Consider the following 12,469-nt stretch of genomic DNA (forward strand, 5'->3'; position numbering starts at 1 on the left):
TAAATTCCTTCTGTGAATGAACTTGCCTCTCTGCAGATCTCACATTTAACTGAAACTGGAGGCGTCACCTGCTTGTGTCCATGGAAATTTCTATACCATACTGTGGCATATTCCAGGTTAAGCATTATCATGTTTACAGAGACAAGCAAGTGGCAGACCCTTCACCAGAAAAATTACACAGTGCACCTTTATTAATACTTAAAATAAAAATAAAATCAACTTGTTGCTACAGAGTTAACTGGGGTTATTTCAGCACCATGAAAAAATACATGTAGTGGCAGTCAAGAATACCACATAGACAAGTGTGCAAATAATACACAATAACAAGAGGAATACAAAAGTCAGTTAAATAATATACAAAATTAACAATATGACACTGAATTCCACACAAGTGAATTGGGTCATATTATAGCACCATAAAAGCGCACACTCACAACCATCTCTGGAGGACAAGTCAAGTTTCATTTTTAAAGATCCTATATCATGATTTTTTTTTTTTTTCTAACTTCAATATTGTATATGTATTAAAAACAAGTGAATTTATCTCTTTCAATCAAATACTTGGGTCAAAGCAACTCAACATTAAAGTTAATATGGAAGGTTAGACTACTCATTTCACTAAAATATGGTTAACATCATTATAGTCAAGATGTTACTAAAATCTTGCTTAGTTATTTAAAATTTTGGTGAAGTTTATAATTTACTTCTTGGTTGGCCACGGGCAGTAGATATGACATGCACAGAGGTAATTTGCAGGGGTCAAAACTAGTCTAAATGACACAATAGTCATGATTGGAATAATACAAATAAATGACAATACCATTATTTTGTTAAATGAATTTTGGATGGAATTTTCGGTATCAGTGACACAAGTAGAGGTATTGCGTTTTAGAACTCACCACTAGTTTCTATATTTTTGTACTTTCAACTTCAACGTTTTTCCCACAAACCACCACTGATGTAAAACTATGATAAATATTTACAACAAGTACTATCCCACCAAACCAAGTAATAATTAGAAAAATATATTAATCTGTCATATGCACTTTAACCTGTTACCATTGACATTGGTTAGCTGTGCTGTGATGAAAATGAAATGACATGATGTAACCTAAATGGGCCTAGCAAAAAAGTACTTTAAAAACACAGAGGAGCATTTCTGGAGTACTACCATCTTGGTTTGATGAGAAGAGGGGCATGTTTTTGAGCTTCTGATAGGGAAACAACACAATTCCAGGTGTGTGTCTGATAAAAAAAAATTATTACAAGGTTAAAAGCTAAAATAGTTTTGCATGATATAGGACCTTTACAATGACCATATTAGGGTAACACTTTGGTTTAAGGACCAGCTATTATTGGCAAACTAATGGGCATACTAAGTAGTTCATTAGATCTTTATTAGAGTTTATAAAGTTCCTATTAATGTTCTTGTTTTTTTCCTGTATGACGGCATTTAACAACTATTTAGACATTTAGATAAGTGAGGGTATTATGCAATATCATTTTTTGAGCTTTCTACCATGTTATAATGTTGTTCCCTCATCATAAACATGTCCAAAGAGGTTTTTATATGTCATCCATGCATTTGCGTCATCTAGCCCTATTCAAACCGTCCTAATCTAGCCCTATTCAAACCCTCTTTACGGTTAGCGGTAAGATCCTGTCTAAGCCCACAAGCCTACGTCACCCATGCTCCTACACGATTCTGCATACAAAAGCATGATACAAAACTGTACACAACAACCTGACAAGCCCGATGTGATGTGCACTAGTTTCATTAGCAGAACACTTGCTGGTTGTGTTGCGATAGTGCTCTTTAATATTCTCAACCACTGTTTAAGCATCATATGTGTGTTATTAGACATTATTTTAACTTATCTCAATAACGTATTCATAAGTGCTTTATAAACACTATCTGAATAACCACTAACTAATATCAAATACCCATTAATATGTAGTCCCTAAACTAAAGTGTTACCCACATCCACCCGAAGACCCCTGCTCCGTTCTGACTGCTCTAACCAGAAAAGATGACTAAAGTAACACAGAGTCCCCTGGTGTGTACTGTTCAGGCCCAGAAGAGGTCTGGCAGAGGCACAGATCTGCACTGGGTCACATAGTGTTACTTTAAACATGTAAAGTGCTGAAAGTGGCGTCTCAGGAGCAGGCAGCCAGGTGTGAAATGTGCAGAATATTGTTTAAAAAATACGGTTACAATAAACAGTATGCATATATTACAGTAACAAAGGTTTAAATTGTTATAATGAGTTTTGCTGTAAGGAACATTGTCTGTGACCATTCAGTTCATGTTTTACCAAGTGCATAAAAAGTGAACATTCTAGTGGTGAAGCGGGGGCCTTTTAACTGGTGTCCTACGGCATTACATTTTAATGTGGTGTGCGAGAGATTGGGGGTGATTGGAGAGCTATGTCAGTCCCAGTCTGTCCCAGGGCAGCTGTGGCTACAAAAGTATAATGAATAATAATATACTGAAGCGCTTGTCAAGCTAGCTAGTCAAGCTTGTAAAGCACAACACACCATTATTATTACATTATTATTATGTTTACATCGATGGTTTCAGTGAATGTCCAACCATCAAACTAAAATGTCTGGAAGTGTTTCATTAAAACACAGTGGATTATTTTCCACTGAAGACAGCTGTGGACGAGAGCGTGAACAGATATCAGAAATGTGCTTGACTACAAACAAAAGCAAAACATGTCTGAATACTTCAAGGAGTTCCTCACACTCATTTTTGGTGCATAGAAACGTTCTGGACATATTCAAGTCTTCATTTAAACTTTGAGCAATTCAAAATATAAACAAGTGTCACCTACAGTCTTTGCAAGAGAATTCAAATAACGCTAAGAGCCATGATCACCGAGCTGCTGTGGTCAGTCAGGGGAGAGGAGAGATTTGTTGGCATAAAAGTCTCGGCAGGTCTGGCAGCAGCGCTGGTACCACCTCATGTCCTGGCACAGGTTCTTCTCTCGCACCACGCGACAGTATACCGCCCACTGGTCCCCTCTGCACTTGTACGTCAGAGCAGCTGTGAGAAGGACACATGAGAACAGAGGACACAGGACATCCAAAGCCAGTTCCAGGTACTGGACATAATCTGTGAGCTGTGACACATTTTAGTAAGGACCATGGTCAGCTGGTCATAATGTGAAGGGAATATTGCTTTAAAGAGGACATATGGTGCAAAATAGACTTTTGTGTTTTTAATGTTGTTCCCTCCCCAAGAGCTTATCTGGAGTTTTATTTTGCATTAGTCATGATTGTTTTTAGGGCTGGGAGATATATTGGTTCCAGTATTGATGTTGGTCGTTTTGTCAATATTGGCATCTTCCTATATCAATATACTGTTACCACATTCTATGTGTGCCCATGTGTTGTTCCATAGTGCATCTGATTTTTCTTTTTGAACAGTAAAATGAGTCAAAATGGAAATGAAAAAGGGTTATACAGCTGTATGTTAACACAATCATGTAACAAATTAATATTGTTATTATTTTTACAAAAGTGAAAGGTTATTTTGTGATATTTACTTTAACTTTAGATCAATTTGTAGACTTTGGATTTTAAAAGCTAAATATCTGTATCAGCAATGGTTATCAGCTACAGCAGCTAGAAAAAAAAAGAAAAAGGGAAAAAAAAATCCATATCAGCCCATCTCTAATTGCTAAGTGCTAAGAAATCACTCAGTTTACATTTCAGTTTCAGTTTCAATATACATATATCAATATATTCAATATACATGAAATAATGCCATGGTGGTGACCGAAAGCACGTAAAGGTCAAAATAATGCATGACATGTCCACTAACTTTCATGCCTAGGTGCTTTGGTTATTACTGTAATTTTATATCTAGTCATTCCCCCAATTTTTCAATTTAAGCAAAAGCATGATATGCAAATTGTAGATAGTCCTGACCCAGTCTAGACTGAAAAGGTAAAATACAGAGGACAAATCCTAGTGTACCTTACAAAAGACTAAGCCAGATCAGTGGGTTTAGAATTCAAACAACAGAAGCAGACTTATGGTGCCTTCACTGACCTAGTCTGGGGGAGGTGATGGTGTTGACGTTGACCTTCTGGTTGCAGGTGTCCAGGTGACAGGGTCTGTAGGCCGGGGGTCTCAGCATCACCGGACACTCGTCACCATGGCGACCAGTCACGCGGTGCATGCACTGGACCACTCTAGACTGAAGGCCTTTTCCACAGGAGGAGGAGCACTAAAGCAGGAAACCAACAGGATTAGGTGTCATGGTTGAATAAATTACTTCAGAAGTTCAGTCTACTGTGCAACAGGAGGATAACATGTACATGTACATTAAAATTATCATAAGATTACAGGAAAAATATTTTCTGTTTAAAAGATAAATCAAGAAATGCAGATTACTACCCATACTGCAACAGTCAAAAATACTTGCAAAAAGTTTCATTACGGTAATAAGAGCTGATTTAGATAATAAACATGCTGATAGGCTTTAGTTGTACATCTCTGTACTTGCACCTTGGACCAGTCCCCGGTCTTCCACTCATAGCATTGGGAGTGGTCCTGGCAGGGCTCCTGGTGGGGCGGTCTGGACAGGGGGTCACAGAGGCCCTGGGGGTTTGTACAGAGCACTGTCCTGCTGCGGACCCCCTCCCCACAGTCCGACGAACACTGCACACAAGCATCATAATAACATTTATTAATTAAACTGAATAACAACAAGCTCATTTTCTCTTTGTTGATGATGGGCTGTAGTTTGTCTCATAAAAGTTTGCTAATGAGCTAAATTATTAGCATTAAGGGCTGCTTTAAAATAAACCCTGTTTCAGTACAAGTATAAGGGTCATATTAAAAATAAATAAATAAATAAATAAATAAATAAATAAATAAATAAATAAATAAATAAATAAATAAATAAATAAATAAATAAATAAATAAATAAATAAATAAATAAATAAATAAATAAATAAATAAATAAATAAATATATATATATATATATATATATATATATATATATATATGCAGGCGCTACGAGAATAACAAATTTCGATATTAAACTTGTAATTTCACGAGAATAAAATCGTAATTTTACGAAAATAAATACGTAGTCAAAATAAAGACACAATTTCATTAAGATTTAGGGGCTGACGTCAATGTCAAAACACAGAGGAGCAATTCACTAACACGACCAGAGTGCAAAAGGATGGCACTAACTTGAGTTAGAAGATTAAATAAAAACCTGCGATAGATGTACTTTATACTGCTGGCTGGCAACAACTGTTGAATCATTTCCACGAGTATGCCCCCCAGGCGGCTATGCCGTAGCTGAGCACTCCTGGGCAGGACACCGACTGTGCTCCAATCCACAGCCAAATACACGTGTAGGAGTCTAGGCGCGATTTTCACCAAGTCCATTCCCTTGGCTTTTAGCCTTCTACACTTGTTTACACTTGTTTATCGGCTTGTGGAGTTGTGTGCAACCAGCCAGTGAAATTTGGGATCAGGGACTGAAACTGAAACCCATTTGAGCTCTGTGTATTGTACACATTTGGAGATAGAAACAGGACAGTGCAGTGGCAATAGAGATTAGGCTACAATATAATTGGTGCGTAAAATCAAGGCTGCCCAGTGTGCACAGCTCCACAAGCCCATAACAAGGGACTGAAGTTATGTTTAGAACAGTAGAGAAGCAAAGCCAAGTGCAGCGGAGTATGGGTAAAGAGACTCCTCCACCTGTTTAGTGGAGTATGGGTATGCGCTGTGACTCCTCCACCTGTTTGCGGCTCGGAGCACAGCCTGTGTCCAGCTCCATGAGCCCCAGGGAGCACTACGCTCTACAGGCTTTTTCCAAGGAGGAGTCCGGTCACTCCAGGGGAAAAAAATGCAGCCTACTTCATTCAGCAGTGTGTGTCTGATGCGTACGAGCAGAGAGGTGGCAGTAGTCTAATGATTTTAAAAACATTTGGGATGCGTGTCAGCATTTCAAAGTTGGACCTCCTTTATGGGCATTTATGTAAGCTTTTAACTCATCCAAGCGCCAGTCTTTTACAGTTTGTGTTTGCTTTTTGATTCGGTGTCGACCCCTAAATCTTTAAATGCCGATTTAATTTTTTGGTAAAATTACTTCTTTTTTGGCTATGACTTTAATTTCAAAATATTATTATTATCTCAATTATTATAATAAATTTACTCAATACCCACTGAAGGAATGTATCATTTGGATAGCAGATATAACTGTCTTACCTTGGACCACTCGGAAGCCTCCCACACATTGAGGCAGAGCCGTCCCTCACAGGCTTGCACCCCGGGGGGCTTGCCGCTCTGGCAGTACAGGTCCCTGGTGTGGATGAGAGAGCCGTTCTGCAGCTGGTACACACAGCCAACCTCCCTCTGCTGGAGGCCTTTCCCACAGGTGACAGAGCAGGACCCCCACTCGCCCGTCACCCACCTGTCATGTGCAAATGCAAAAGACAGTTCTATGTATGTTACCATGTGTCATTTACTGCATTTACACACTAATAAAATATATATGAAATTAACTGATCAAATAAATACAAATGTCTTTCCATTAAAGTTTTCTGCGTGTTACCTGGTTACCTGGCAACGGTTGCACAACACTATGTCCAGCGTGTGAGGTTTGGTTGCAGATGTGCACTCTCTCTGTTGTTATTTAGCTTTATTTACGTTTGTCTTGTCTGAAAGCTAGCGGTTTGTTTAACCTGTAATAATGATACTGATATGTGTTAGAACAAAGACCCGCTGTTTTTTCACACCATCCTACACAGTGGAAATAGAATGAATAGAATAGAAGTGGCTATACCAGATTTCTCCATGTTTTTGAGCAAAATTTGTTTTGCTCCATTACAGACATATTTTAAAAGCAGCTCTTGAGGTCAAAATGACACCACTCTGTCCTGTCTGTATCTAATTATAATGCGCTGTATTGTCCAAGATTCAAGAAGTGCATTGTTAGTATAGCAGTTGCTGTTAGCACTGCAGTTATGGCAAAACTCTGCTCTGGTCTCAGAAAGTTGTGAAAAGCACTTATAAACTCATCGACGTGAATGAGTGAAGAAACTAGCTCTGTTTTTCATGTTTTTAAAACAGTAAAAATTTGATACAGCTCCTTTAAGTCCCACATTTATCACTAGACCAGCATAAACTTTCCTTGAATCTTTCTACAAATGCTGTCACATTGTTCTAATTTAAATAGGTAATGTAGTGTAATTTTCTCTCACTACTTGAACAATACTTGGAATGTGCATGAATAGGCTACAGAGAATAAAGTGACATCTACTGTGTCTCACCTGTACTGACAGGGGTGCGAGTTGCAAGGCCGGACCTGTGGGAGGGGCCTATTCTCAGGTTGGCAGAAGCTGTCACTGACCACCTCCATGCTTTTATTGGCTAATCTCATACAGGACACCACAGTCCTCCGTTCCCCTAAAACAATCAGAAGTGAATCAGTCATGGACAAGCAATTCTACAATATAAAATAGGCATACATCATAGAGAATTCATTGAACTAGCAGTGAGGCCAACAAAGTCCTGGACTTGCAGAGTGACCTGCAGGATGGGGTAGGTGAACTGTAACATAATGGACATTGGTCAGATCGGTCCACAATGGCAGCAGTGCATGCAGCTCTAAACTCAAGTTTACGTTCTTGGCCCAATGCCGAACCCAGCCCAAGTGTGACACATATTTCTCTGCTGTGTTGTCAATTTGTCGAGTTTGGATCTAGGGTGTAGAACAGTCCTGCGCAAGCATGTTCCTCTTCACATACACTCTCTGAGGAGAATAAGCGGCTACCTCAGCGCATTTAGCACATCCACCACTGTGTTGTTCTTTGTGTTGGTTTTTTTTCCAAAATGTTTACAGAATGGAAGAAGCAAGAGAGAGATAATGTGAGTCAACTGGGGACAAGCAATTTTGGTACTAGAGACATGTCGATAAAACTTTACTAAAGCAAACACATGATGTTCTATCAGGCCCCCTAAAACTCCCCCATGGAGTGCAACGGTTCTATGAATATGTAGGCTCATACACACAGGGTCAGATTTGGACAGTACTTGCGCAGATTTTGGCCTGGTCAGGCTGGATTATATGGGTCCAATCTAAACTCTACTCTGAACCTCCTCTTCCTGTTTGTATGTGGGACTTTCAGTCAAATCTTAAATGTTAAAATGTACACTGTGCATATCTAGACTAGAGTTAGGTGCTTTACTGTGTAGAATTAGGAACATTCCATATTTGGTGTAAAATTCTGGACTGCTTGTAAGATGATTTAACAATTTAAAAGAAAGAAAAAATATGTTTCCTGAATGAGGACCTTTGAACCTTTTTTTGTTCACTGTTGTCACTTGTCATGTTATCCCTGGAGTCTTGTGCTCTAATGTGAAGAATTTGAAATATTTAACATTTATCTTGTAAGATTCGCTAATTTCAGAGAGAAAAAAAGTGGCCCATTATCCTTTGCGGGTCTCACCTCCTCCACACTGCACAGTGCAGTCCAGCCAGCGGCTGTGGGTCCAGATGTACAGATGCTCAGGCTCCCTCTGCTCCACGCTCACCTCCGATGCGTTCAAAGTCATAGTGTACTCGTAGTGAATCTCATAGCTCTGGTCATGGAAGAGCAGCACCTGAACGCAGCACAGGGGACATGTTTTCACTTTACACCAGAGATCGTAGACTCCAGCCTGGGTCTCTCACCATGAGGTGCAGAGGCAGCGTAGTGGGGCCCTTGGCGGACATCTTCTCCCATAGTCCCCTCCTCACGTAGCGCACAGTGGTCCCAGCCACCTCAAACTCTCCCGGGAGCTCGATCTTCCAGTCACTGTTGATGGACTTCTTCCCCGAGTCCTTAAGAGCTGTGGCAACATTTGGGTTGATTAATAACTATATTATAATGTTAAATATATTGCAGAGAGATTTAGGAGCTCTTTGTACCAGCAGTGATGCTGCAAAGGCTGCACTAGCACTGATTAATGATTGGTTGGAGGTGCTAGGCTTTAGGCATTGAAGATTCAAATCAGAGAGTCCTTTTAGGGTTAAACCTCCTGAATTTAGGTGTTTTGTTGCACTGGCAACACAAATTTAAGACTTGTGTGGCTAGTTATGCTTTCTGATTGGATAATCATCTTCAGAACCAGAGCAACAAAATTCAATCAAACATAACAACTTGTACATTATGACCAATGTTTTTGTAAGAATAAATCAGCTTTACAGTTGTTCAATTCAATCAATACAATCTATATTAAATTCAACATGTTTCACTATCCCAGACAGTCATTGTTCAACATTAGAGTGAGAGTTATTCAGTCATGGTTCAAAATTTGACAGAGGACCTTTAAAGTACGTGCATAAAATAAAAAGTAGAACAAACTGGAAAAGGCCAAAATCTCCCAAAGGAAACGAAATATTTATGCGTCTTTACCCAGGAAGCTGTGAGAAGGCTTGCCCTCCACCACTTTGATTCTCCGCGCTCCAGCCGGGATCACCACTGCCTCGATGTATCCTGCACAGAGGAGGAGGAGACATCCATCCCTGTTAAAGACAAGAAGGAGGACAAAGAAACAGGACATGCAGATACAGTACATACACAGACAGAGGAGACGTCTACTGCTGTTCAGAACTGAGGGGCAAGAAGGAGGAAAAGAAGGAGGACAGAGAGACAGTCCAGAGGAGAGACAGTACATATAGAGGCAAAGGAGACATCCACAGCTGTTAAGTATGGGGGGAAAAGAAGGAAAACAAGAAAGGACAGCAACATGGAGGGAAGAGAGTATCCAGAGGAGAGACAGCACAGGGAAACAGAGGAGGCATCCACATAGGTCTGTCATGTTACCATATTAACTTATCATTCATTACATGATTATTTCATCTGTAGAGGGTTGAATAGTTAACTCCTATGATTATGATTATAGATACTAACTAACTACCGATACTTACATGTTTCATTCTGCTATTTATTTATTGCAACTGATGTTTGTAATGATACTATACATTTAGATTAGATGTTTGGGGTGGAGGGTGATCCTGCTTTAGGGTTGTTTTGTCAGTGGCAAAGTAGTTTCAATGTTATGGATTATTCTGATATTTTTGTGATCAGGACCGGGGGACAAGATGGTTGCCTGGCAAATCCAGAATGATATCGCATTCTGTATTTTTTTATGCAATTGGTTTATCAGTCTGGTCACCACTCCCACCATTGCATCTTTAGACAGAACCAAACATGTTTGTGCAATCACATTAACAGAGTTTTGTGCTACACTTATTGATTCTGTAGTAATCTTTGGTGTTTTTCAGTTCCCTTTCTTTTTCCTCATAAGCAGCCATATTTACTTTGATTTGGACAGACCATGCATGTCCCTGATTGGCTAATTCATCTGTCATTCACACCCATCTGAGCTTGTGGAGATGCCCAGACTTACATCAAGTATTGAAGGAGTAACGACAGCAAAGTGGAGAGGCAGAGACAGTCCAAAGAAGAGACAGCACATAGAGACAGGAGACATCCAGGTCCATAGTTGAGGGACAGAAGAGGACTGCTGGAATTGAACCTCTTTTTCCACTCTTCACTTCCCACACTTATCCAAATGTATGTTTCTGTCTAACACTGCTCATTAAAACAGCATGTACACAGTCACTACAATAGCAAGCATGAGTCAGAGCACTATTGTCAGCCGTTATTCAGAGGAACCATGGTTAGCTGTAGACTACTAATTACATCAGGGAGTGCCTACTCATGTATAATTGTCATTAGTATTATTATTATGAGATTGTATGGGGTAGTGGGGGGTTGTGCCAACTGTTTTTCAACTGACCTTGAACTGTATGAGTTGTACATTGGAGTTATGGGTCATCAAATATATATTTTTACAAATTTGGGATCAGAAAATCGGCATTGGGAGCAAATGCTAGATAAAGATCATTTCATATATTAAGGATTTATTTTCTTTGGGAATTAGATTGAGAAACTCTGAGACTGGATGAAGAAGGTCTGGATTGTGATTGAGTATTTTTGGTTTTTGATTACTGATTTAATATTGTGTTAAGGTACTGCTGTAAGAATGTGACTTAAGTGAGGTGCTCTTTTCTGCCCATGACTGGAAATTGAGGAGTTTATTGTTTGTTTGCTTTTTTTTCGTGATTGATTGGTTTAAATGAAGGAGGTCAGATTTATTTTTATATTTTTGCAGATGGATAGTTTGATGTCTGTCCAGATTAAGTTTGTTGTGTCTGAATAGATCCATTTATGAATAAACTGTAGATGGTTTGCTAGTGAATAGTGGTACAAGTTTGGTGCATTGAGTCCTCCTTGTAATTTTGTTTTTCAAAGAATGGTAAGTTAGTTACCAGTAGTATTTACTGATGTAGGAGTCGAGTGATTTGGGTGGGTGGTACTGGGGTCATTGAACAGAGAATCTTATGTGCGTATGACTGTTAGGACTAATTCATTTTACTAAAGCACAGTTAACATTATTTATATTAAGATTTAAAACTGAGATTTCCCTAAATAATCTTGCCCTCAGCATTTTGGTTGGAATTCTGTCAGATAAAAAAAAAAAAAAATGTAATTGTGAAAACATAATAATAATTTAAATGGTAGATTAAAGGTACATTATGTAACCTTCTAGACTGTGGCATCTCACCTGTGGGTTTCCATAAAAATAGAAAATCAATCTCTGGAGGTTTCTCCATGGAGAGAGATACGTTTTATGTCATACTGTGTTAGATTATAGCTGAAGGAACAACATTTCCATGGAAACGAGCAGGAGGGGGTCCTCCTCTGGGCCAAATAAGACCAAGCCAAGTCATAAGGAAATAAAGATTAGTATTATGAAACAATCTTCAGTTTTTGCCAAGAGGTTATGTGATAGTGTTTATAGAGCAAACTGACCCATTCCCTTGGTGTGGTTGAAGTCTCCTCTGACCACTCGACATGAGCGTCCGTCTCCATTACACACCCCACAGCGGTCCTCTTTAGCAGCAGAGCCGATGATGCCGTCACAGCCGATCTTCTGCAAAAGGGACAAAACAGAGTACAATATGAAGTAAAAAGATTCACAGTGAGGTTATGCATTCACAATAAGCAGAAAAGTATTTAGAGGCATGTTTCTGGACACTCATGGACAAAAGCTAAAAACAGAGACACTTCATTTGCCCATTTGTCTATATGAAGGTAAGTGTTATTGTTGCATCATGTTGTGAAACTTTTGTGAGTGTCATTTAGGAGCAGTGTTGGACAGTAATGGGCGACAAAGTAAGGGATTACTCTAGGGCTAGGTCAATTTTTTAAAGAAATTTTATCAGCTGCCTTTGACATGGTGGTTTAGAGCATCCTTTTGTCCCACCTGGAGACACACGTGGGCATTAAGTGTACTGCACTCTGTTGGTTTTGATCCTATCTGTCAGACAGGAGTTTTTTTTTCTGTGAACCTGGGACAGTTCTCCTCCTCTGTGTCTCC

The 12,469-nt window shown here is 39.3% G+C and overlaps 2 protein-coding genes across 2 annotated transcripts in view; one reads left to right on the plus strand and one right to left on the minus strand.

The window, feature by feature from the left end:
• Positions 1-12,469, plus strand: part of abhd17c (abhydrolase domain containing 17C, depalmitoylase) — a 143,731-nt gene that overhangs the window by 113,407 nt on the left and 17,855 nt on the right. The window lies entirely within an intron of this gene.
• adamts17 (ADAM metallopeptidase with thrombospondin type 1 motif, 17) overlaps positions 720-12,469 on the minus strand; it is a 30,415-nt gene continuing 18,665 nt past the window's right edge. The window contains exons 15-23 of the mRNA XM_055232585.1: positions 11,902-12,022; positions 9,436-9,516; positions 8,712-8,869; positions 8,488-8,641; positions 7,309-7,444; positions 6,245-6,449; positions 4,519-4,671; positions 4,060-4,237; positions 720-3,049 (exon numbers count right to left, since the gene is read on the minus strand). Of these exons, the coding sequence (XP_055088560.1) occupies positions 2,895-3,049; positions 4,060-4,237; positions 4,519-4,671; positions 6,245-6,449; positions 7,309-7,444; positions 8,488-8,641; positions 8,712-8,869; positions 9,436-9,516; positions 11,902-12,022 (1,341 nt within the window). The 3' untranslated portion in view covers positions 720-2,894. The remainder of the gene's footprint in view (positions 3,050-4,059; positions 4,238-4,518; positions 4,672-6,244; positions 6,450-7,308; positions 7,445-8,487; positions 8,642-8,711; positions 8,870-9,435; positions 9,517-11,901; positions 12,023-12,469) is intronic.

The sequence above is a fragment of the Periophthalmus magnuspinnatus genome, chromosome 3, assembly GCF_009829125.3.
Source record: "Periophthalmus magnuspinnatus isolate fPerMag1 chromosome 3, fPerMag1.2.pri, whole genome shotgun sequence".
In the NCBI taxonomy this organism is placed as follows: Eukaryota; Metazoa; Chordata; class Actinopteri; order Gobiiformes; family Gobiidae; genus Periophthalmus; species Periophthalmus magnuspinnatus.